Below are 27,146 nucleotides of genomic sequence, written 5' to 3'. Positions count from 1 at the left end.
GTCCTAGGCCCGTGAACTGGCAACCCACTCCTCCTCCTCACACTGCTACGCATTCTCCACCTCCTTCACAGGAAAGAGGTGGGAGCGGGTAACAATCAGGGTCAGGGTAGCCATCACTCTGGAAGTCGGAGTCATCACACTGAAGGTTCGTCAACCTCAAGTTGAAAATGTCGTGATTATGAAATTGAGGAAAGCTAGATTGATGGCTTTCCAAAACATAAACCTCCTTCTTTTAAGGGAGGTTATTAGTGAATCCCGGCTGCAAAATGGCTCCAAGCTATGGAGAAAATATTCAAGGGTGACGAAGCGCCCTCTACCAATGAAGTTGGCTTACTCTGTTTATATGCTGGAAGAGGGAAGGAGATCGGTTGAGTAATACCGTGCAGCCATTAGAAGCTGAAGGTCGGGAGATCACATGGCGGTTATCGATACATTGTTCTTGGATAACTCACTCCCCAAGAGAGGCTGGAAGAAAGCAGAATGTATAAGGTGTCCCAAGCTTCAAAATTTTTGACTTGTTCAAAAAACCCGGTACTCAGAAGAAGTTTGTTGATAGAGGACCTCCTCCCAAGTGCAAGGGATGTGGCAAAGAGCATAGAGGTCCATGTGCTACCGGTGAGGTGATTTGCTTTAAATGTGGAAGATCCGGTCACTACTCCAGGCAGTGTCCTCAGAACGAAGCAAGGACTATGGCAGTTCAAGCTACTGCCGTTCCGGTCTCTGTTGTTCAACCTATGCTAGAGTCTCAGACGGTTGGTAGAGTATATACCATGGACCGTCAACAATCGGAGAAGGCTCCGAATCTAGTGAAAGGTACAATTTACATTGATAATATGGATGTTGAAGTGTTGTTTGATTCAGGAGCTACACACTCCTGTATGTCTGATTTTATGGCCGTTGGTCTAAATTTGCAAATGTATGACATTCGCCCTCCAATGAAAGTGGTTACAGCTACTGGAGAGGAGTGTTATACATCCGTGTTGTGTAAAGATGTCGAATTCAAATATGAAGGCCGAGATTACGTGCTGGATTTTATTTGTTTACCTATGATCAGCCTTCAAGTTATCTTGGGTATGGACTGGTTGTCAAAGAACTGTGCTATGATAGACTGCTGCGGTAAAAGGATTGTGCTTGATGCTGATGATTCTGCTACTAGTTCTTCCCCATATCTATCTGTGTTGCAGGTTAGAAAGGCTTTGAGGGCCGGGGCATTGGGATATGTCTTTGTGGGGGGTTTAGTAGGCGGAAGTCATGAGGAGATTGGCACTATTTCCGTGGTGAGGGAGTTTGTGGATGTGTTTCCAGATGAAATTCTACAACTTCCGCCTCATAGAGAGATTGAGTTCACGATTGATCTATTGCCTGGTGTGGGGCCTATCTCTCTGGCTCCGTATAGGATGTCACCACCGGAATTAGCCGAGTTAAAGAAACATATTGAAGAGCTTTCGGCTAAGCAGTTTATCCGGCCAAGTGTGTCCCCGTGGGGAGCACCAGTCATATTTGTTAAGAAGAAGGACAGTAGCATGAGATTGTGCACTGATTACCGTCAGTTGAATAAGGTTACCATTAAGAACAAGTATCCTCTCCCTCGCATAGATGATTTGCTTGATCAGTTGAGGGGTGCTTGTGTTTTCCCAAAGATTGATTTGAGGTCGGGTTATCATCAAATCCGAATTAGGCAGGAAGATATTCCGAAGACTGCCTTCCGATCTAGATATGGACATTATGAGTATCAAGTAATTCCATTTGGACTCACTAATGCTCCTGCGGTGTTTATGGATTACATGAATCGCATATTTAAGCCGTTTCTGGATCAATTCGTGATTGTGTTTATTGATGATATCCTGATATATTCCAAGAGTAAGGAAGAGCATGAAGGCCACTTGAGAACTGTGTTGCAAATTCTCAGAGAGAAACAGTTATATGCAAAGCCTTCTAAATGTGAATTTTGGCTTTCTCAAGTGCAATTTCTGGGTCACGTTATCTCTGCTGAGGGAGTAGCGGTTGATCCTAGCAAGATAGAGGCAGTTGTTGATTGGGAGAGACCCAAGACAGTAACAGGGATAAGAAGTTTTCTGGGTTTGGCTGGTTATTACCGGAGATTCATTAAAGAATTTTCAGCCATGGTGTTGCCATTGACCCGTTTGACTCGGAAGGATACTCCATTTGTTTGGACACAAGAATGTGAAGAATGCTTTCAGAGCCTTAAGGAGAAACTAACGACCGCTCCGGTGTTAGTACTTTCCGACCCGGAAGGTGAATTTGAGCTATACAGCGATGCTTCCAAGAAGGGATTGGGATGTGTGCTGATGCAGGATAGGCGAGTGGTAGCTTATGCATCGAGGCAATTGAAACCGCATGAAGAAAATTATCCAACCCATGACCTTGAGCTTGCTGCAATTGTTTTTGGGTTGAAGCAGTGGAGGCATTTCTTGTATGGAATGCAATTTGCAATATTCAGCGATCACAAGAGTTTGAAATACTTGTTTGATCAAAAGGAGCTGAATATGAGACAACGACGGTGGACCGAGTTCCTAAAAGACTATGATTTTGAATTGAAATATCATCCTGGCAAGGCTAATGTTGTAGCTGATGCACTGAGCCGTAAATCTGTGAGCATATCAAGCATGATGATTAGAGATTATGATGTGATAGAGAGGTTCAGAGATATTCAATTATCTAAAATCTTTCCATGTAAAATTTGTGGCTTTGAAATCACGAGCATTGAGAATGAACTGATGACCAGAATCAAAGAAGCCCAGCTGCAAAATGAAAGTGCTAGACGACTAAAAGGTCAGAGTGGTGTATCCTGCAATGATGAGGGTATACTATTATATCAGGGTCGTGTAGTTGTACCTAGGCAGTTGGCGGAAGAAGTGATGACAGAGGCTCATAAGGGTCATTTTACAGTTCATCCGGGAGCTACAAAGATGTATCAGGACCTAAAGATGAATTTCTGGTGGCCTGGTATGAAGAAAGATATTGCCGAATTTGTCTCTAAGTGTCTCATTTGTCAGAAGGTAAAGATTGAGCATCAAAAGCCTTCTGGTACGTTACAACCTCTGGATGTTCCTGAATGGAAATGGGAGAGTATCTCCATGGATTTCGTAGTGGGATTGCCGCGAACACAGGCTAGTTATGATTCTATATGGGTGATTGTGGATAGATTGACAAAATTCGCACACTTTTTGCCAGTTCGGGTAGATTTCTCTGCGGAGAGATTGGCTAGGCTCTATGTGAAGGAGATTGTGAGGCTTCATGGGGTGCCTGAAAGCATTGTTAGTGATCGGGACCCGAAGTTCACGTCTCGCTTCTGGGGAGCATTGCAGGAGGCTCTTGGCACTCAGTTGAGACTGAGCACTGCTTATCACCCACAGACGGATGGTCAGACTGAGAGGACCATTCAGACGTTGGAGGATATGCTGAGGGCTTGCACCCTGGAGCAGGGTACTGCATGGGATCGATATCTCCCGCTGGTTGAGTTTTCGTATAATAATAGTTTTCATGCTAGTCTGGGTATGGCTCCCTACGAGGCCTTGTATGGTCGCAGGTGTAGGACACCTACTTGTTGGTCAGAGGTTGGAGACACAGAGCGGTTTGGATTGGATTTTGTTCAGGAGACTACTGAGCAGATCAAAATGATTAGGGATTGTCTGAAAAAGGCTCAGGATCGTCAGAAAAGTTACTATGATCTCAAGCATCGACCTCTAGAGTTTGAGGAGGGAGATCATGTGTTCCTGAAGCTGTCACCGGTTACGGGTGTGGGACGAGCCCTTGGAGTGAGGAAGCTGAGTCCGAGATTTATTGGACCCTACCAGATTCTTCGTAGGGTGGGACCGGTTGCCTACCAGCTTGCCTTACCTCCGCAATTAGCAAATTTGCATGATGTGTTTCATGTTTCTCAGCTGAGGAAATATGTAGCTGATCCTTCTCATGTGGTTCAACCTGATAATGTTGAAATCCGGGAGAATTTGAAGACTCCTATTGGACCACTGAAGATACTCGAAAGAGATGAGAAGAAGCTAAGAAATAAGTCTATTCCTATGGTGAAAGTCCAGTGGGAAGGAAGGATGCCTGAAGAGTCCACTTGGGAGCGGGAAGATGAGCTTCTCCGGCAATATCCTGAGTTTAAGGACAGGTACGTTCTTGATTTTGCGGACAAAATCGCTAAAAGGTGGGTGACTATAATAGCCCATATTAATTAATTAGGAAATCAAGTGTAATTAATTAATTAAACACGTTTTAGTGAGTAAAATTAAGTATAATGCTAAATTAAATGAATCTGAGTCACTTTGGAGTTAAAAAGTGTACTCAGTGAAAATTAAGGGGTATAAATGGGTACTGGTGAAAGTGCCCAAAATATAAAAATAAAAAATAGTAATATTCCTAGAATAATATTCCAGACTTTTGGGTAAAGTTTGGTAATTATTGGAGTTAAATAGATAGACGAACCAATACCCACATGTTACCACTTAACCAATGTTAAGTGATAAAACACCAAAAAGAACCCCCCATTTCCCCCAGCAACCCGTCGAACCAGAAGAGAAGAAAGGAGAGGGAGAAGAAGGGAGAAGAAAGGGAGAGAGAGAGAGAGGAAACCTTAACCGATTTGAGTGATTCAAAAGCCTAAATCGCTTAGAATCTCGCCCTCTTTCATAATCCTAGCTTTGTTTTGAGTGGGGAGCATTGTGGAGAGAGATATTACCTCTCAAAAATTCGGCCCTTTGGTGAAAATTGGGGTTTTGAGAGTTTCTACCTCCATTGAAGCTTGAGGAGCCATCAATCCTTGGTTGTGTGACCATTGGTGGTAAGATTCTAACCCTTGAACCTCATGATTCCTTGAAATTTGCATGAGTTAGGGTTTGTGAATAGTAAATTGGGATTTCTATGAAATGTAGTTGAATTAGCTATGTTCTAGGAAGAATGGAGCTTAGAGCATGTTATGGAAAATGCTAGGAATGTCATTTAATCGGTGGAAATGAGCCTAGATAGTCATTTGATAATTGTTCATAATATTGGAAAATTCATGCTTGGATTGGTTGGTATTCTAGCATGTTGAACAATTAGTGAGTTGAATGATTGATTGGATCCTTGTGATGTCTAGGATCGAGACATTTGGACCAACCGTGAGTGATCAACCATTGGAGCAAGCTATGGAGCTTGAATAGCTCATTGGAATTGGTAAGCTCATACTTGTGTTGTGCTTTGAATTGAGTAATTGATGGTTGATTGTGAAATACTCTTGGATGCAATGTGTTGATTGCATTACACCATGTGTAGGTGTATGTTTGTAAAAGTTGATTGCTGAAACTGTTGGTGAAGAACAAAGGTTGACTGAAGCATTGAGGTAAGCCTTCGGACCTTGGGTGTAATTCCCTTGACTGTTCTACCAAGCCCTGAAAGGGTGGAGGTTGTGATTGTGTATATAAATGCAATAAAATAGTGTAATGCTTTGTTATACGTATGTGTATGCATTTGGTGTGGCATAGGATGGTGTTTCCCTATGTGGGTATGTTGCATGACGATGCGTAAATCATACATGGTAGTTAGCTGGCCAGTAGGACTATTTGCATCTGAGTTTCCTTAGGACAGCTTGAGAGCTCGAGGGATTTCTCCTGGAGATGTATTGCACTTTGCATAGATATGTATTTACTGCATTATTATTGTTATTGCTATTACACTGATATGGAACTGTGGGGTGGAGAGATGCTCCAAGGACCCCTGGTTTACTGGATATATTCGTATATCTCACCCCGTGTTGTGGGGATCCCCTTTCAGGTAAGGATGCTGCAGGAGCCTCTGGTGGCAAGTGGCCATATCTGGATTATGCATGAAATATGGCATTTCTCTGAGTTTATGCATGCCTTTTGTAGTTGACATGTATAGGATTTTATTTTGAAAGCCCATGATCATTTGAATATCTTGATTCATTGGATGAACTTAGCCTATGCTCATGCCTTTGGTTACACCTTTTGTTGATGGGAGCCAAGGGAATGATCATAGTGTTTTGTAAGCTAAGTTCTATGATTTGTAAGGGATATGTAATGTAAATGATGCCTACTTGGAATTCAATATATGCATGCTTGTTATGTATTGAGTTGTTGAATTGGTTGGGCTGAAAATCAATTAGGTACCCTTTTCGTTTAAACTGGTAAACGATGAGAAAACAAAGGTCATGCTGCCCAAATTCTAGCTAAATCTCATGAGGAGAGGTTGGATGAGTGCTAGGATTTAGTTTTGGGGCATGGACATTTGGGGTTTGTAATGGGGATGCATTTTCCCCTAGGCTTGGACTTGAGAAATATGGGAATTGGAATTCCCTGGCAGCGCGCTTAAGCGCCCAGGAGCGCGCCCAAGCGCCCTGCTGCCCCTGCGAGTGCCAATGCATTCTGCCTCCTCGCGCTGGAGCGCCCTAGTGGGGGCTTAAGCGCCCAGGATTGCGCGCTGGAGCGCCCTGGCGTGCGCTTAAGCGCCCTTTGCTGCAGAAAGTTGGGTGGCTTACTGCCCCCTCGTGTTTTAGCGCCCAGGGTTGCGCGCTTGAGCGCCCTGGTCCGCGCTTAAGCGCCCTTCGCCACTGTTGGAGGAGATGCTTCTGTCTCTGCGCGCTAAAACGTCCCCGTGGGAGCTTTAGCGCCCGATAGCGCGCGTTTGAGCGCCCGGTAGTGCGCTGAAGCGCGCTGGGCCCGTGACCAACACTCTCTTGTGTTGCTTCAAATTGTCCTAACTTGGACTACAGTGCTCCGATTTGAGCACGGTTTGAAGCCACGGGTAGCTAATGAAGAAACCTACAATATAGTAGAAGTATTGAACTAAACAAGAAGTAAATTAATGGTTTAAAAATGGGAAATGAACATGATGTTAAGCTTAATTTATCTGTTTCCGCAAGGTAATATGGTTATGATCGCGAAATTGGGTATTGTAAGTTCGGTACGTTTTAAAATGAAAAATTTATCCGGATTTTAATTGAACCCATGTGATTGTAACTGCGCTTAATATCATAATGCGATGTTAACAAACCGATTCTAGAACGGGGTGTTACATCTTCCATGGACAGCTTCTGGCTATTGTCAAAGATTCTTTTAGAAAGCCCATTGATTATTATATCTTCAACATGTTCTCCTATCTTTAAAAAAATGCTTGTCAACTTTCACATGATTGGTTTTCTTTAAAAAAAACTGTGTTATCATCAGTAATGTGATGCTTTCTGCCAAGTCAATACTTAGCGTTGGATGCATCTGCACGCCACTTTCACAGCATCTTCCACGAATCAGACTGGAAAGAACTAAGAAGCAAGCAAGAGTGGATGACTGGGAGAGAAAGTCTTCCTCGATGATGTATGAGTGCCTTGAAACTAAACGGCTGAACGCCACTTTGTTTGATGAAAAACGGAGCTATGATTTCTCCTTAATAAAAATGATGAATTTGTTTACAATTCAGGTGCTCTGTTCTTGATTAAGATGTGATGATTGTGAGTTATAGTTTATGGGCTGGTTTGATCTTGGTGTTTGATGATGAGGCATTGTTTTACTTGGTATAGCACATTTGCTTTGACCAGATTCGTTTAGCTAACTTGTTTTTCTTCGTGTCATATCATCATGACACAGCAAACACTACCTCATCCTTCTTCCTTCACCTGTGAATGCACTTACGATGTCTTCCTCAACTTTAGAGGTGTTGATACACGCCACAATTTCACTGGTAATCTCTACAATTCTCTTCATGAAAGGGGTATTCACACCTTCTTTGATGATGAAAGACTTAACAAAGGTGAAGAAATCACACCATCTCTTTTCCAAGCCATTCAAGATTCTAGGATTTTCATTGCTGTTCTCTCTAAGAACTATGCATCCTCTACATATTGTTTGGATGAACTAGTCATGATCCTTGAGTGCTCAAAGGCACCAGGACGGTTGTTTTGGCCTGTTTTCTATGATGTGGACCCATCACAAGTTCGGCACCAGAGTGGCACTTATGCAGAAGCTTTGGCTATACTTGAGGAGAGGTTCAAGGATGACAAGGAGAAGGTGAAAAAATGGAGGGAGGCTTTACGTCAAGCTGCTAATATGTCTGGATCTCATTTCCAACACGGGTATCTCACTCCATCCTTTTTCTGTTGTTTGCCCCAATGATATACTGAATAGACACAATTCTTTGTATGTGATTAATTTTGGTTACTGTGCATGAACTAATTAAACACTAATTCAACATTAATTTTGTATAATGTGCAGTTCTCAATCAGAATATCAGTTTATTAGAAAGATTGTTGAAGAAGTCTCTAAAAAGATCAATCACAGTCTGTTGCATGTTGCTGATAAGCCGGTTGCATTAGAGTCTCGAGTGCTAGAAGTGACATCTCTCCTAGGACTCGGATCTGATGAGGGAGTCAACATGGTAGGCATTCATGGAATCGGTGGGATAGGGAAATCAACACTTGCTCGTGCTGTATATAACTTGATTGCTGATCAATTTGAAGGTTTTTGTTTCCTTGCTGACATACGAGAAAGGGCAATTAATAATCATGGTCTTGTTCAACTCCAAGAAACACTACTCTCTGAATTGCTTGGGGAGAAAGATATTAAAGTGGGAGATGTCAACAGAGGAATTCCAATAATAAAAAGGAGGCTTCAGCGAAAGAAGATCCTTTTGATTCTTGATGATGTTGACAAACCAAAGCAGTTAAAAGTAATTGCAGGAGGACGTGATTGGTTTGGCTCTGGCAGCAGGATCATAATCACAACAAGAGACAAGCATTTGCTAGCCACTCATGGGATTGTAAAATCATATGAGGTTAAACAATTGAGTGATGAAAAAGCTCTTGAATTGTTTAGTTGGCATGCTTTTAAACATAACAAAATTGATCCAGTTTACGAGGATATTTCAAAAAGTGCAGTTTCTTATGCTCACGGCCTTCCATTGGCTTTGGAGGTTATAGGTTCTAACTTGTTTGGCAAAAATCTAGCTGTATGGAAATCTACATTGGGAAAATATGAAAGAACTCCTAATAAAGAGATCCATGAAACACTTAATGTTAGCTATGATGATTTGGAAGAAGATGAGAAGGGAATTTTTCTTGATATTACTTGTTTCTTCAATTCTTACGAAATAAGCTATGTCAAAGAAATACTGTACTTACGTGGTTTTCATTCGGAAAATGGTATTCAAGCGTTGACTGACAAATCTCTCATAAAGATTGACCGCAATGGTTTTGTGAGAATGCATGACTTAATTAAAGACATGGGCAGAGAAATCGTAAGACAGGAATCAGCATCAGAGCCTGGCAGACGCAGTAGATTATGGTTTGATGAGGACATTGTTCATGTTCTAAAGGAAAATACGGTGAGCTGGAAACGTCGACATGGTATTTCTTTTTCTTCACTTTCCTTTCTTTTACACATTTAGACTAACATGTATTAAACTACTGGATTCTTAGTTATCTGTTCGAGAGAGGAGATATTTCATACTGTTATCATGTGTATACGTTAGTTCGCTATTACGTTTAGTTTGTTACCGAAATCATTTTGTCCTTGATTCAAAATTATCTACCAATCTGCTCCTCTTTAATCGACTACCTTGCATTTTTTATCGACTAAATGGCCAAAACAGGCAAAAATGGCTGTTGAGAGATTTAATCGACTAAATCTCCTTATTTAGTCGACTAAATCTCCCAACAGACAACAAAAGAAATCAAGTCAGTATGATTTTTTAATCGATTAAGTAGGGAGATTTAGTCGATTAAATCTCCCAACAACCATTTAGTCGATTAAAAATGCAAGGTAGTCGATTAAAGAGGGGTAGATTAGTAGATAGTTTCGAATCAGGAGCAAAATGATTATTAATTAATTAATGAGGGGTAAAATGGTCAAATAGCCTTGTGACTGAGCTGTAGATATTAGTTTGTTATATTTTATCGTGTAGTTCAAATTCAATCTGCAAGGCTAGGTATAGCCAATCCTTGTAACAAACCACGTCTATTTAATTTAAGACGTTGTGATGTACAGTTTTGATGGGAATGAAATGCTATCTTGAGATACCATTTAATATTCTCCGTTCTCTATTTCAATTGTTTTATGAAATATATATTACTATTAGCAGAAAAGGACATTATGATTTAGAATTTGTAAATTTCTACAAGTATGTAGATGACATTACTAAAATTTACCTTCTGTTTAAATTATGATTTGGGATTGAAAGGGAACTGATACAATTGAAGTCATGATCATCGACTTGTGCAAAGACAAAGAAGTGCAATGGAGTGGAAAAGCCTTCAAGAAGATGAGAAACTTGAGAATTCTTATAATCAGAAATGCACGCTTCACTGGAGGTCCTCAGAATCTACCAAATTGTTTGAGAGTGCTAGACTGGAGTGGATATCCATCACCATCTTTACCATCTGACTTTAATCCTGAGAATCTTGTGATTCTTAGCCTGCCTGAAAGTTGCCTTAAATCCTTCAAATCACCCAAGGCATGTATTATTTTAAAACATTCGTATCTTTAACTCGTTTTGTTATATATTCCCATTTGCAAACTCATAATTTGAGTCATCAACTTTTGTTTTGTAGGTGTTTGAGTCGTTGAACTTTATGGATTTCGAAGGTTGCAAGTTCTTAACTGAACTACCTAGCTTATCTGGAGTACCAAATTTGGGGGCACTGTGTCTTGATAACTGCACTAATTTACTTAAAATTCATGGTTCGGTTGGATTTCTTGATAGACTCGTGTTACTGAGTGCTCAAGGATGCACCCAACTAGAAATTTTGGTACCCTCCATCCACTTGACATCTCTAGAAACTCTGGATTTGAGGGGTTGTTCAAGTCTTGAGAGCTTCCCAGAAGTTTTGGGAATGATGGAGAATATAAGAGATGTTTATTTAGACCAGACTGCCATAGATGAATTGCCATTTTCAATTGGAAATCTTGTGGGGCTCCAACGATTGTTCTTGAGGGAATGCAAAAAGCTGATCCAGCTGCCAAATAGTATCCATATATTGCCTCAACTGGAGATAATAATGACTTATGGTCGAAGGGGGTTTCGATTATTTAGAGATACAGAAAAAGTGAGCTCAGAAATGTTTCCAAAAGCCATGATTGTTTATGATAAAGGCAGTACGTTGTTACTTGATGTGTATTATCACAACATAAGCCCCAATAATGTCATAGAAGTATGTACACCTTCATGGATTCGTAACTGGGATCTCTCATTGTCTGAGGATCCTGATTATGAATCCTGGTGGGATTCGGCCTTCTACAGAGAACAGGAAACGTCAATTTGTTTCTGGTTCCGAAAGAAATTCCCCAAGATAGCTCTATTTTATTTTACACAACCTGGCGTGTACGAAGACAATATGGTTTTGGATTTCATGTTCAGTGTAGTCATCAATGGCACTAAGCAATTCAGTTCTTCATGTAACTACATATTTTCCACACAAGGAATGATGACAATAGTTCTTTGCTGTGATCTACAATGCAAATTGGAGTGGGTATTTTCAGAACATGAATGGAATAAAGTAGAGATTTTTTGGGAGTTAGAATATCTCATGCCATGTGATGCTCAAAGGTTAGTTTTACCCTACATTCATGTATACAAAGAAAACGACATGGAGGTTTTCAAAAGAGAAAAACCATCTGATCTCCCCCCATCTCTCTTCCAGGAATTTCAAGAGATGTTGAGAATAAAGGAAACAAGTTAGGGATTCCGATTCGATGTCGAATCCGCATCATCTTATAATATATTTGGTACGGACAATGATAATTTCCACCCCCACCCATAATTTATTCGATGAAATTCATGTCACACATAAGTCTTTAATTTTTTTTATAACTAAATCTAACTATAGTAAGCTGAAGAAAATATTCTAGCTTGGTTCAGATTTCATTTTTTTTATAAGTTATTCTACTTAGCTTTATTTCTGTTTATCTTTACTTATCACTCTTCACACCATAAAATTAGAATCTTAACTACATTTATCATTTCTCTCTCTCCTATTGATATTCTGATCTAATGATGTTTGAGAGTGATAAGCACAAATAGGTAGAAAAAGAGATATGTAGAATAACCTATTATATATATATATATATATATATATATATATATATATATATATATAATCACTAAATTCGAATCTAGTACCTTGGAGTGAGGAGAGCCATTTTCATGTTGAATAATTTACACCATTTAATATATTTATTATATAACTTTTGAGTTAAGAGAATTATTTCAAAAAGTTGCATGTAATGGGGTTCAAACCCCTTGCATTAAGGATAAAGAACATAGCAAATACCACTAAACTACATCAGGTTATTGTGTAGATGGCACCATTTAATATATTTATTATATAATTAAGTATAAAATATAAATTTATATATATATCCGGTTCATGCAGTTCAACAAGTGACCCACCGGTTGAACCATTGACCCAGTGACCCGGTACCTCGACTGGGTCAATGACCGGTCCGGTTCTAATAACATTGGTTTCAACTCTGTGAATTCGTTATATAAACTTCAAATACATTATTTGTAGGGATTCAAGCTTAATGTTAATAATTAAAATCAATTTTAACTATGGAAGATTACATATGTTACGGGTATGCACCAAACCAGGTCCTCCAATGAAAGAGATAACCAGTGATGAGATAGCCAGGCCCAATGAAGAGATATTTAGTGATGAAATGTTGAGGTGCCCAACCGTATAAGGAGAACACCTGCTTGGATGAAGGGTTTTGTGCAGTAGCTAGGAATGACTTAGTGTTACTGTTAATCTTACTGTTAGGCGTGTAATAACTGACGTGGCATTTGCTGCGTAGTTTAGAGATTATGTTAGGTTGTCATTTGCTTTCTGATATAGTGCCCAAGGAGGGTTGTTGTTTGTTATTGCAGAATATTGAAGTTGACACGTTTTTCATTTTCTTTCTTTCCTTAGGAACTCTATTCCTAACAAATTGGCTCTTTCATCCTGGACTCGTCGGAAACTTTTCCAGTGATCATGAAGGTCGAAGAACTTGCCAATGACTTGCACACCACACATTCAGAGTTAAACCAACGCTTGCACCACCTGACGGAGATTATGCTTGCCATCGATCTTCGTTTGCGTGAGCTCACCGCACTTCCCCCACCGTCGTCTCACTCCCGACTACAAATGTCAGTCACCAAACTCCCCGACATGATAATACTGAGTATAACCATCTCTTGAAAGGTGTAAAAATGGAGATACCTACATTCAACGGTTCCAATCCACATAATTAGTTTTTAAGACGGAAATGTACTTTTGTCTCCAGCAGGTTCCTGAGCACCCCAAAATCTCATTGGTGGGATTGCGAATGGAGGGGGCTGCTTTAGAATGGTATAAGTGGATCTTCCTGAGCAATCGCGTGAACTCTTGGCTAGAGTTCTCCTTAGCCGTAAAAAACATTTTGGTGCTTTCGATTATTGCGATTTGAAGGGTTTGTTATATCCGTGATTTTGAGAGCCTTATTAATCAGTTCACTGAGTTTTTGGATGATCAGCTCATGAGCTCTTTGTCTCCGGGCTACACCATGATCTTTGTCTTGCTCTTCAATTGCATTGGCCTTCCTCTCTTCACCAAGTAATGTAGCTTGCTGCTGTATATGAGGCACATCATTTAGAGTCTCGTTCTTCGTTCACTTCTTCCTCTAAGAAGTACCACACCTCTTCCAAGCCGCCACCCTTTTCTGCTGCCTCTCCTTTGTCTTAGGTACCTAAGAAAGATGTTGTCACTAGTCCTTCACCCTTCATGACCTTACCGTCTTTTGTGCCTATGAAGAAACTCTCTTCTGAAGAGCTTCAGCGAAAACGCAACCTTGGATTGTGTTTCACCTGTGACGAAAAGTGGTCTTCTCGCCATCGGTGTAAGGCCAAGATGTTGGTGCTTTATGGTGACCCTATTGATTCTGCTAATGAGGGTGAGGAAGAGATTGTTTGGAACACTGATATTAATGTTGTTGAGAAAATGATGCTGCCTTACACTCCTAGTCTGGCTCACTCAATCCTCGAGCTATTTCATTTGACACCTCGCTCCAAAACTTATCTGTTTCTGTTTTACTGAACTTTGGCAGTACACACAATTTCATGCAACGTCAATTTGCTAACGAGTTGGGCTTGCAGTCATCTCATTGCAGACAAATGCATGTTTTCCTAGGGGATGGTAATTTCTTGGTGTGTGACCGTTTATGCTTGAAAACTAACTTGTTGTTACAAGATCACGAATTTTGTGTGGACCTTTTTGGGTTGAATATCATTCTTGGCATGCATTGGTTGAGTCAATTGGGACGTGTCACTCATGACTACAACACGCTTTCCATGGAGTTTCTGTGGAAGAGACAATTCGTTAGTTTGCAAGGCAGTCTGGGAAACTCTGAGAAGGCTGATTCCAATACCTCAACTCTTTAATTGTGTGTTGGGTTGAACTCAGAACCCACAACTTCACCTTCTGCTGACCTTGACAAGCTTCATACTCAGGTACCTGAGGTAATATGGCTTGTTCTTTTGGAGTTTAATTATGTGTTTGCTATTCCTCAAGCACTCTCTCCATTTAGTGGTGGGGATTTTTCGATCTATTTGGTTGAGGGAGCTTCTCCGAGTAATGTGAAGCCATTTCGCTACGCTCACCACCAAAAAAGGAGATCGATAAGCAGGTTTCAGACCTCTTAGCTGCAGGTTTCATCCAAACTAGCAGGATCCCATCTTCATCTTCGGTTCTTTTAGTAAAAAAACATGATGGTTTGTGGTGTATGTGTATAACATATGGTGTATTTAAAATATAATATTAAATACTTAATTTTGGGTTATAGGGTTTAACCAAAGAAAAATCCAGAGTTTTAGGTCAAAACAACCATCATGGGTAAAATAGTAATTTTCCATATATATAATCATAGACTATGAAATGTTAAATCTGAGCGTACTTTGATGAAAATGATACTGGAAATGGATTCAGAATGAAATTTGGAGTTGATAGGTATGTTGAGAAAATCAATAAATAGTATTTTTATCGGGTAAAATATTGCAGTATAATTTTACCGGAAAACATGAAAAATGATACTATATTCTAGAAAATAAAAATATATGGAGTTTGAATAAAATTGATGAATTATGAATTTAGTGAGTTAGAATGGATGATATAAGTGAGTTAAGAGACAAATAAGATCCACCTCCCACTTAAATGAAAGAATAAGATACATATGAAATCAATTTTCAGCCACTTTGTCTATCCCCCTCCTTCTTGTCCGTCGAACTCTTCATGGAAGCATAGGGCAAGCTATTGGTTGCTTGATTTAACCCACTTCCACTCCTCAAATCACAAAACCTTGAACATCAAATTCACTCCAAATCATCTAGTGAACAACTTTCTAGTCGTAGTTTTCCCTTGAAATTGATTGAGTGAAGAGATCCTTTTTTTGTGGGGGAGGACAGTTTTGGGCATTAGGAGAGCCATTGGTGGTGCTTTGCTTGGTTGAACACTTCATTAACAACCCTTGGAGCCTTAGGAAGCTATTGGTGGTAAGTATTCCAACTTTCATTGAGTTTTTCTAGAGATCATAAAATGGATGCCCTAAAGTGTAAGTGTTATGAGTGGTGGTATTTAGGAGCACTTAATGATAGTGTCTCTTTGAAATTATAATGATGTATGTGTTGTGAGTGGTGGTATTTAAGAGCACTAAGCAAGAGAATAAAGCATGTATGCATTACGCGAGGTAACTCATCTTGCAACATACACATACAAGGCAACTTATCCTGTAGTACGCACAAGGTAACTCATCTTATGCTTCACACACAAGGTAACTCCTCTTGAGTAGCACACAAACATAAATACATATACATGCATCATATAACAATTCATATCCACATACCATATGAAAGAACCACTCTCCCTTGGAGTTTGGTGGAACAAACGGGAGATTAACCCCAAGAACCGAAAGCTTACCTGGAATAGCTCTCAAACCTAGCCTTTTCCAAGCCAAGTAAGGTCCACGAGCCAACAAAATGCTCTATCAATAATCACAACACTTATTTCAAGGTGAAGATTATCACAATTAATCACATATTCATTATGTAAGTCTTATGTCAAACCATTGTTGATACTTACCTTAATCCAAAACACTCAAGAGCTTTGATCAATGTCCATAACTTGATCTAATGCATGCTCTTGCTACCCTAATCCACTTGGTTTCACCCTCCAACTACTCAAGCCATCAAATTTTCGAAATTGACATATAGCCAAAAAAACCATGATTTTCTATAGTGAGCTAAACAATGATTTCTTTTGTGGTCTTTCATTAAGAAGCAATCCTGAGCATATTTAATAAAGAAAGCTATATCAAAATCACTCTCTAATTATCCATACCATTAAATCCCAATTTACAAACCGTAATCTCGTGCATTTTCTCCGCAAACACAAGAGGGAGTTGAGGTAATTACCTTAGAAGCTTCTACAACCAAGATCAAGTGGGAATTCAAGCTTTCAACCAAAGAGACTTGTAACATCCTCATCTCGATCCGGTTCAATTAACATACATATGATACAAACAGAAACAACAGAAGACTGAACTTACGAAAATACGAACTAACTTTTTCTTTTTCTTTTATCCCATTCACATGATATTTAATATTGCATATATCTAGTAGTTTATTTTTCATATGACGGAGACAAAAAATTGGACAGAGTACCGTCTGTAAATCGGATAAATGGGGATTTGAGAATCCCACTTTCAATATCCTAATAGACAGTTTATATAATCTATGATTACAACAGTATCGGATATCCATCACAAGTCATACACACATCCATGGGCTCATGAATAACTTGGCTCTGTGCCACAATGTCTAACAGCATGCATAACTAACATGTAGACATATAATTGAACACTACATTATAATATAGACATGCCTGAATACACAAATGTACATGCATCAAACATAAAGACATGTACAAAACATATACAGGCCATATACAATGAATGGATCAGACATCATGATCCCAAAATAACAAAATATTGAAACAACAAAATATCCTTAAAATAATGGTAGCATACTGCTACCCCAAAATACAGTCCACGAAGCACTCTAGCCACCAGTCGTGTCCCTGCCTCGTGAGGGCTCACCGGGAATTTGAACACCTGAAATGTCCCCAAAAAGGGGTAAGATAACAAATCTCAATAAGCTTCAGGTTTATAGAGAATTCTCCATACCCCTGGGCCCACTCCTGCATGAAAGTCAGATACAGAGTATACAAAGGATCATATAACAGATATCATAACTGAACATATATACATATCTTATCAAAGGCGTACACAGTCATTCCCAAGGGAGGACCCCAAGTGGAAATCAATGCACGTGTTCCTAAGGAAGGACCCCAAGCAGAACCAAAACATATCAGAAGAGTACACTGTCAGTCCCAAGGGAGGACCCCAAGTAGACATCAGTGCACAATACAATCAATAACCATAGATCATTACAGAAATCACTTCAGAACAAAACATTTCATATTATCAAATAGCTCTATATGAATGCATCTATACAAAGTATCAAATACAGTCATACAATCCAACCATAGTCCACTAACCATGGTGGAGCACTCAAGTAGGAAAAGACTCTTTAAACATAGAGCTTACCTCTTGAAGCTTTACCAATTTGCTCACTCGTAACACAAGTTACCTATTAAGCTCCAAAGGAATCCAGAAAATGCTCATTCCCTAGGCATACCTAGAGAAAGAATCCAAAACAAAACTCAATAAAATGCTACAATGTCATGTAATTACAAGACATACACTTTATTGATTACTTTCATTTATTTACGTGTATGCCAATTCTATGCCAATTCTATAGTCAAGACCATGATTTCATAATTTCCTTTATTAGACCATTTTAAGGATGATAACATGAATCACAAGTAACCATATGGTTTCAAATTTACGTACGGTCCTAAAATGACCCAACCAAGCTTCTAAAGTACCATTTTAAATTTTTAACAATTTCTAGCCCATAATTCCCTACATAGCCGAATCCAAGACCAAGGGAAAGCTAGGAATTGACACCACATCAATGGACACAACCAATAGTTCTTAAAACTCACACACGATCCCTAAATTAACTATGTATCCACTTCAGGATTTTATACATAATTCATGCCATTTTTTCTTCATAAGGCCGTAGGGTACACCTAAGGAAAACAAAATGTTTTTAATCATTTCTTAAGCCATTTCCTTTCATAATCATGCCAATGAACCACATTGAAATGTTAACACATCATCAAAACAAGTCTACACAATCATTCCCCACTTGGACCCTAATGGCCGAAATTCACAAGGAGGGTTTCCAATGGATTTTCTACTTGGTATTCTCATTTAATACTTAAATCTCAACATATCCATACATATAACCTCCACAATTATTTAATTTAATTACTTTGGCACATTAACCCCTAAATACCCAATATGGTTGAATCTAGTGTGGTGGTCCAAGGGGATTTTTATACTTTCAATTTTTTTACCCTCCACTCACACTTTCAATTATATATAGTCAATCACAAATTATGCAATTATAATTTTGCACTCTAAACCCCCAAAAACCCATCATGGCCGAAATCTAAGTAGTGGCCTAGGGGAAATTTTCTTACAATTTTTTCAACTCATCATTATGCTTGTTTGACATTATATCATCATAAAACACACTAATACTTCATAAATTTCAAGTTTCCACTTCATAAGTTCTCTATAAAATATGCTCATAATATTCATAACTTAAACCATGAAAATCAAACCATTAGAATGAGGATTTCTTACCTTTAATCGCTTATCCAAGGTCCAAGGAACAAAACTCAAGCTTAGCTCCCTCAAAATCCACACTTTTGCACTTGGATGAATAGTGCCACGAATTTGAGAGGAAGAAGAACTCTTCCCACAAGCAATTTTAGCCCAAACAAAGTGGTGGAATGGATTCCTTAGATGATTTACTATAAATTTCGTGTAATACTCTTAAGGATTTGGATGATTGTAGAGTGAGAAATCAAAGGAGAAAATTTGAAACTCAAACCCCTCTCCCTTCCATGGCTATCGTTGTTTCAAGGAGTGCACGAGAGAGAAAGAGCTAAAAGTGATAGTGAGTGATGTCCACTTAAGCTTATAAGCACATGTGGCTTTTAACCGGTGATTTTTCTCTCGCGTATTTTTACTTAAAATGACCCGGAACTAACTTAAAGCTATGGACATATTTTTATTTTTCTGGACTCATTTACATTAATTTTTATTCCCTAAGGAACAATATTCACAATTCACAGTATGGTTTCTGCATCATTTTTGACGAAATACACTGTGAATCACTAACTGTGCACCGTTTACATACGAAACTTGAAACTTATAAACTTATCATTATTGGGTCTATTATGACTTGTTTGGCATATATTGAACTTTCTTATTTTATTTCATCAATTATTTAGTTTTGGACTCTACCGGTTGCTTAAACAGCGGTATAAAATATCTGGCAAAAAACCATTATTCATGAGATTTTCACAGAAAGTGCCAGACTATACAATTTTTCGTTCTGAACTCATATTTGGCATCAGAATTGCCAAATTATGTCTCTAAAATCATTTTGCATATTTTAAGCTCTACCAGTTGATTCACAAAAATGCAGATCATCCGGCAGAAAATATTGTTCATGACCTAGTCATGATTACAGTCAAAATACTCGAAATCACGTTTTGAATCTAATTATGGAATTTAAATCCTTAAATTAAATATCTAATTAAGATTTACCAGTTAAGGTCATTATAAGACTCATCTTCTGATGTCCAAATTCGAAATGGCAGCCCCAAGGGTATGGTTTCTTCTACAATCTCTCAATTCCAACTAGAACCTAAGTGGGTGTGGTGAATAATGAAGATGAGTGGGGGTTTTGTCAAGTCCCTTGGGCGTTTGGTACAGGAGAAATTTTTATTTGTCCGGGAATCTCGATTTTCAAAAATATGATTTTTACATTCAGTTTACGATAATATCTGAAAATTTAAAATTTAGAAAAATTCAGTTTCCCAGGAATCCCTTAAAATCCCGCATACCAAACGCATGGTGTTTGGTTGAAGAAATCTAAAAATTTCCCTATCTAAATGAACTTGGCATTCCAGAAAGTTGTTGTTTGGTAGAGAGGTTTATTGAAGTTTCCCATCTATGCTATTTGCATAGCATTTCCTATTTGGTTGTAGAAAGCCATCCATTGGCACTGTTTAGAATCTGAAGTTGGGGGTGGTTTTTTGGGGATAGCTGGGTAAGTTGAAAAATGAGAAAATGAAGCAGACCAAAATACCCCTTTGTAATCCTTCTCCTATTTCTTTCCACCGTCTCAACCCAGCAGCAGCCACCTGCAACCACCAACAGTAGCTACCTGCAACCACCATCAGCCGCCGCGGGCTGTCACCATGGACAGAAAAATAGAAATTATAGCTCATAGCGAGGAAGAAAGAGAGAGAGTGAAAATGACATGACTGGAACAGAAACCATAAAGGCCATGAAGCACCATTAACCATTACTGCTACCAAACAGATATAGGCTATGAATAAAGAAAAGTGATCATCATAAATCATCAGATTAAATTTACAGTTTATTACCTTTGTACAGTGTTTAAGATCTATCTCCATTTTTCGGTACGTTCGAAGCAACAACCCACGGATGCTAGAATTTTACATTTTCCAAAAAATTTCTCTAATTTACAATTTTTTTATTTTCCCAAAAATTTTAAAAGCAGGAATATTTTCGTAATTATCACTTATTTTCCCATCTATATTTTACCTATAACCAAACATAGATTTTATAAATCTTACCTAATTTGCCCGGTAATTTTTTTTCCAACCAAACAGCTTTTTTTATATTTTCCTATCAAACTCACTTTTCAACCATTTCCCTATCAATTACATTTCCCTAGTATTCTTAAAATTTATCCTCATCCAAACACCCCCTAAGTGACTAAGTGGAAGGAAACTAGAAAAGAAAAGGAGAGCTCACCTTGGCTGGAGGAGAAGACGTCCGCGGGAGAAGGAGAGAGAAATTAAATGGTTTAAGGCACTTAAGTGGTTCAAATAACCCCAATGGATATAAGTTTATCTAACCCGCTCACTTGATTCTCATTTTAACTTTACACATTAGTCTAGAATATTTTTGCAATAATATTATAATTTTATCTTCACTTTTTGTATAATTTTATTTACTCATATTTTTATTCTTTAACTGTTTTTCCTAACTCATTTTTCATTACGTGGCTTTAATCTTTTCATCATACTATTGTTTTACTTAATTCTTCCTTAATTATTATTATTTCATAATAATTTCATAAATTCTTTAATTACTTGTTAGGGTCATTATATATTACATTTTTGCAATTGATGTAGAAAGCAAGCATCTCCCACATGGACAAAATTCTAAACCCACTAATTTTTTTAAAATAAGAAAAAAAATAGCACCAACTATTGATAATGTCAAAAATAAAATTTTTTTTTTTTAACACGAGAAAATCTATTTTTGTTAGAGAATTGGGTCACGCCTCATTTTTCGTGGGAAAGGTGGCGTCAGGGGACCATCCCTCACAAAACTAGACGCGACCCCGTACATGACTGGTGTGGGAGGAAACTCCAATGTATAGAGGCCCTAAAATTTTAAATGTATTTTAATGTAAGACAAGACAAGGGAACTCCAGTTTGTCGCCTGCTTCACCTGCCCGGCTCTCGCTAACCTGTTGACCGTTGAATTCTTAGTCTTATTAAACTATAACTCCCAATCATCGAGGAAAGAAGAGTGAACCACTGCACAAGTCCATAGGAGCAGGTGAAGCTTGTACACGCCTCTTTCGCAGCATCTTCCAGGAAAGAAGCAAACGAGAGTGGATGAGTGGGGAGAAAGTCCTCGTTGATGATTATGTACGAGTTCTTTGAAAACGAAGTAGCTTAGAAACCTTGTTTTTCTTGGTGTCATATCATCATGACACAGGAAACACTACCTCATCCTTCTTCCTTCACCTATGAATGGACTTATGATGTCTTCCTCATCTTTAGAGGTGTTGATACGCGCCACAATTTCACCGGTAATCTCTACAATTCTCTTCATGAAAGGGGTATTCACACCTTCATTGATGATGAAGGACTTAACAAAGGTGATGAAATCACACCATCTCTTCTCCAAGCCATTCAAGATTCTAGGATTTTCATTGCTGTTTTCTCTAAGAACTATGCATCATCTACATTTTGTTTGGAAGAACTTGTCATGATCCTTGAGTGCTCAAAGGCACAAGGACGGTTGTTTTGGCCTGTTTTTTATGATGTGGACCCATCACAAGTTCGGCACCAGAGTGGGACTTATGCAGAAGCTTTGGCTAAACTTGAGGAGAGGTTCAAAGATGACAAGGACAAGGACAAGGTGAAAAAATGGAGGGATGCTTTACATGAAGCTGCTAATATGTCTGGATCTCATTTCCAATTCCAACATGGGTATCTCACTCCATCCTTTTTTCTTTTTCTTTTGTTGTTTACCCCAAAGAAATAGCATGTATGAAGGTTGAAGGAAATATACTGAATAGAGACAATTCTTTGTATTGTGATTAATTTTGGTTACTGTGCATGAACTAATTAAACACTAATTCAACATTAATTTTGTATAATGTGCAGTTCTCAATATGAATATCAGTTTATTAGAAATATTGTTGAAGAAGTCTCTAAAAAGATCAACCGCAGTCCGTTATATGTTGCTGATAAGCCAGTTGCATTAGATTCTCGAGTGCAAGAAGTGAAATCTCTCCTAGGACTCGGGTCTGATGAGGGAGTTAACATGATAGGCATTCATGGAACCGGTGGGATAGGGAAATCAACACTTGCTCGTGCTGTATATAACTTGATTGCTGATCAATTTGAAGGTTTTTGTTTCCTTGCTGACATACGAGAAAGGGCAATTAATAATCATGGTCTTGTACAACTCCAAGAAACACTACTCTCTGAACTGCTTGGGGAGAAAGACATTAAAGTGGGAGATGTTAACAGAGGAATTCCAATAATAAAAAGGAGGCTTCAGCGAAAGAAGATCCTTTTGATTCTTGATGATGTTGACAAACTGAAGCAGCTACAGGTAATTGCAGGAGGACAAGATTGGTTTGGCTCTGGCAGCAGGATCATAATCATAACAAGAGACAAGCATTTGCTAGTCACTCATGGGATTGTGAAATCATATGAGGTTAATGAGTTGAGTGATGATAATGCTCTTGAATTGTTTAGTTGGCATGCCTTTAAAAATAACAAAATTGATCCAATTTATAAGGATATTTCAAAACGTGCAGTTTCTTATGCTCACGGCCTTCCATTGGCTTTGGAGGTGATAGGTTCTCACTTGTTTGGCAAAAGTTTAGAGGTGTGGAAATCTGCATTGGACAAATATGAAAGAACTCCTCATAAAGAGATCCATGAAACACTTAAAGTTAGCTATGATGATTTGGAAGAAGATGAGAAGGGGATTTTTCTTGACATTGCTTGTTTCTTCAATTCTTACGAAATACGCTATGTCAAACAAATACTATACTTACATGGCTTTCATGAGGAAAATGGAATTCAAGTGTTGACTGACAAATCTCTCGTGAAGATTGACCGCAATGGTTTCGTGAGGATGCATGATTTAATTCAGGACATGGGCAGAGAAATCGTTAAGCGGGAATCAACATTGGAGGCTGGCAGACGCAGTAGATTATGGTTAAACGAAGACATTGTTCATGTTTTGGAAGATGATACGGTATGTTAGAAAACATCTCGTTGGTATTTCTTCTCTTCGATGTCCTTTGTTTACGCGTTTTGATTAATATGTATTAGATTGCTGTTTGGTGATATTTATAAATTTGACCAGATATATATGCGGATGACATTCCTAAACTTTACAATTGATAGGGAACTGATACAATTGAAGTTGATAGGGAACTGATGTGGATGACATTCCTAAACTTTATAAATTTGACCAGATAAATTTATAAATTTATAACTTATGATTTGGAGTTGATAGGGAACTGATACAATTGAAGCCATAATCATGAACTTGTGCAAAAACAAAGAAGTGCAGTGGAGTGGAAAAGCCTTCGAGAAGATGAAAAACCTGAGAATTCTTATAATCAGAGATGTACGCTTTTCTAGAGGACCTCAGAATCTACCAAATATTTTGAGAGTGCTTGATTGGAGCGGGTATCCATCGCTGTCTTTACCATCTGATTTTAATCCAAAGAATCTTGTGATACTTAGTCTGCCTGAAAGTTGCCTTAGATCATTTAAACCACTCAAGGCAAGTGTTCTCTTAAAATATTTTGTATCTTCTAACAGTTTTGGTTGGCCTTAAGCACTAATATGTATTTCCATTTGCAAACTCGTAATTTGAGTCATCAACTTTTGTTTTGTAGGTGTTTGAGTCGTTGAACTTTATGGATTTTGAAGGTTGCAAGTTCTTAACTGAGCTACCTAGCTTATCTGGAGTACCAAATTTGGGGGCACTGTGTCTTGATAACTGCACTAATTTACTTAAAATTCATGGTTCGGTTGGATTTCTTGATAGACTCGTGTTACTGAGTGCTCAAGGATGCACCCAACTAGAAATTTTGGTACCCTCCATCCACTTGACATCTCTAGAAACTCTGGACTTGAGGGGCTGTTCAAGTCTTGAGAGCTTCCCAGATGTTTTGGGAATGATGGAGAATATAAGAGATGTTTATTTAGACCAGACTGCCATAGATGAATTGCCATTTTCAATTGGAAATCTTGTGGGGCTCCAACGATTGTACTTGAGGGAATGCAAAAAGCTGATCCAGCTGCCAAATAGTATCCATATATTGCCTCAACTGGAGACAATAATGACTTATGGTCGCAGGGGTTTCCGATTATTTGAAGATACAGAAAAAGTGAGCTCAGAAATGTTTCCAAAAGCCATGACTGTTTATGATACGACTATTCTTCATACACGCAGTATGTTGTTACTTGATGTGTATTATCATAACATAAGCCCCAATAATGTCATAGAAGTATGTACACCTTCATGGATTCGTAACTGGGATCTCTCGTTGTCTGGGGATTATGATTATGAAACCGAGTGGCATTCGGCCTTCTTCAGAGAGCAGGAAATGTCAATGTGTTTCTGGTTCCGAAATAAATTCCCCAAGATAGCTCTATTTTATTTTACAGAACCTGGCAAGTACGAAGACAATATGGTATTGGATTTCAAGTTCAGTGTAGCCATTAATGGCACTAAGCAATTCAGTTCTTCATGTAACTACATATTTTCCACACGGGGAATTACGCAAATTGATCTTGGCTGTGATCTACAATGCAAAGTGGAGAGGGTATTTTCAGAGCACGAATGGAATAAAGTAGAGATTTTTTGGGAGTTAGAATACCTCTTGCCATGTGATTCTGAAGGGAACACAAGATTGAGAATTGTAAATATACTCTACATTCATGTCTACGAAGAAAACAACGTGGAGGATATCAAAAGAGAAAAACCATCTGATCTCCCTCCGTCTCCCTTCCAGGAATTTCAAGAGATTTTGAGAATAAAGGAAACGAGTTAGGGATTCGGATCCGTTGTCGAATATGCATCATCTTATAATACTCAGTAAATACCTTTTTCCTTCCTGACAAAAAAAAAAAAAACATGATTTCCATTTTAGTCCCTTACAACAAAAAAAATTATTGTCCCTAAGAAATTCAAAGTGAACCATTTAGTTAAAATGGTGGTCCCTCACAAATTCAAAAAAGATTCGCATTAGTCTCTTAAAAAAATTAAAATGGATCCATTTTGAATTTTATAGAAACCTCGAGATTAATTTTTTCTTTGTAAGGAACTAAAATAGGAACCATGTTTTTTGTTAGGATCTAAAAGAGTATTTATTTTATAATATATTTCAGACTTAGGTCTTTAATTTTATGTATAATTAAATCTAAATATTGTAAGGTGAAGAAAATATTCAAACTTGGTTCAGATTTCATTTTTTCTTTTTTCTCTAAATCCATCTATGCTATTGAATGCATACCCCTAGGGTGTGTTTGGTTGAGGTTTTCTTTTGGGATAGATGGGAAAGTGTGAGTAGGTATCCCAAAATGCTATGTTTGGTATAAGTTTATGAAAAAAAAGTCTAGGAAAGAAGTTTGCATAGGAAACCATATTTAAGTTGATTTTGTGTTCAAATTCACTGTTTAAGAATACCTCTTGAGATGTGGTATTTATGGAAAACTAGGGAAGTAGAAAACTGAGCGTGAAAATTGTGACCAAAGTGATCCTCCATTTTGTATTAGAAAACTAATTGTGAAGTTGTAGATTTATGTAAACAATGATTTCTCATGGTCATACGCAAGCTATTGAGATTCAAAAATAAAAAGGGTTATTTTCGTCATTTTATATCATTTTCCTATCAATATTTTACACTTAACCAAACATAGACTTACAAAACTTTAATCAATTTACCCGGTAATATTTCGTCTTACCAAACAACTTTTTTTACATTTTCCTACCAAACTCACTTTCTAACCATTTTCCTAGTAATTACATTTCCCTAGTAGTCAAACAATTTCTCCTCAACCAAACGCCCCCTAATAAAGGCTTTTCCACCGATCTATTCCTTATGAGAAGGGTTATATTTATAAACTTTTTGTATACAAACTCTTACAAACTACACTATATTCTCCCGAGAGAACATTATGTTACACTATGTTCTTCCGGGAGAACATAGTGTAATTTGCAAAATTTTGTAAAAAAAATTTGTAAACGAATCCTTCCTCATTCCTTATTATTCTTTTAATTTTGAACTCCGTACATAAGGTATGTGATATAACCATATATCTTAATAAAATGTTTGATCTAACGGTGATTAGAGTGATAGTGGATTGGAAGTAGAAAAATAGTAGTATGAATATCCTATCTCATCTTTTATATGCTTGTTAAAATGCTACAGGAGCAAACACTATGTAACAGACTATTCTAGAAAGGAAAAAGTGTGTATCATTTTTAAGGATGTAAAATTGTGTCATTTTAAGTTAGTGGAAGAGATAGATAAAAGAGAAGAGAGAATGAACAGTAAAATCACATAAGTTGTATTTTCCCTTCTAGAAAATGTAACTTTTGAATCAAACTGGTGAAATA

At 38.0% G+C, this 27,146-nt stretch overlaps 2 protein-coding genes across 2 annotated transcripts; both read left to right on the top strand.

The window, feature by feature from the left end:
* Positions 1 to 7,595: 7,595 nt before the first annotated feature.
* On the top strand, positions 7,596 to 11,689 carry LOC133313371 (disease resistance protein Roq1-like). The gene is made up of 4 exons (XM_061514734.1): positions 7,596 to 8,089; positions 8,229 to 9,336; positions 10,192 to 10,464; positions 10,562 to 11,689. Exons 1-4 carry the CDS (start codon positions 7,596 to 7,598, stop codon positions 11,687 to 11,689), a joined length of 3,003 nt encoding a protein of 1,000 aa, XP_061370718.1.
* Positions 11,690 to 21,974: 10,285 nt separating this feature from the next.
* Positions 21,975 to 25,742, top strand: LOC133313369 (disease resistance protein RUN1-like). The gene is made up of 4 exons (XM_061514732.1): positions 21,975 to 22,480; positions 22,658 to 23,765; positions 24,030 to 24,302; positions 24,418 to 25,742. The coding sequence occupies exons 1-4, from the start codon at positions 21,975 to 21,977 to the stop codon at positions 25,576 to 25,578; spliced, it is 3,048 nt and encodes a 1,015-aa protein (XP_061370716.1). The 3' UTR covers positions 25,579 to 25,742.
* The last annotated feature ends 1,404 nt before the right edge of the window (positions 25,743 to 27,146 follow it).

This window comes from Gastrolobium bilobum, unplaced genomic scaffold, assembly GCF_033153095.1.
Source record: "Gastrolobium bilobum isolate Gb01-03AN ecotype WA unplaced genomic scaffold, APGP_CSIRO_Gbil_v1 utg159118, whole genome shotgun sequence".
In the NCBI taxonomy this organism is placed as follows: Eukaryota; Viridiplantae; Streptophyta; class Magnoliopsida; order Fabales; family Fabaceae; genus Gastrolobium; species Gastrolobium bilobum.
Note: the sequence above shows the minus strand (reverse complement) of the source record. Positions and strands in the feature narration are given on the sequence as shown.

What these genes read in the sequence shown, in the direction of transcription:
- LOC133313371 (XM_061514734.1), top strand. Translation starts at nt 7,596, where the DNA reads ATGACACAGCAAACACTACCTCATCCTTCTTCCTTCACCTGTGAATGC. An exon ending in GGATCTCATTTCCAACACGG is followed by an intron (nt 8,090 to 8,228) that starts GTATCTCACTCC and finishes TATAATGTGCAG; the next exon opens with TTCTCAATCAGAATATCAGT. An exon ending in AATCCTTCAAATCACCCAAG is followed by an intron (nt 10,465 to 10,561) that starts GCATGTATTATT and finishes TTTGTTTTGTAG; the next exon opens with GTGTTTGAGTCGTTGAACTT.
- LOC133313369 (XM_061514732.1), top strand. Translation starts at nt 21,975, where the DNA reads ATGACACAGGAAACACTACCTCATCCTTCTTCCTTCACCTATGAATGG. An exon ending in CATTTCCAATTCCAACATGG is followed by an intron (nt 22,481 to 22,657) that starts GTATCTCACTCC and finishes TATAATGTGCAG; the next exon opens with TTCTCAATATGAATATCAGT. An exon ending in GATCATTTAAACCACTCAAG is followed by an intron (nt 24,303 to 24,417) that starts GCAAGTGTTCTC and finishes TTTGTTTTGTAG; the next exon opens with GTGTTTGAGTCGTTGAACTT.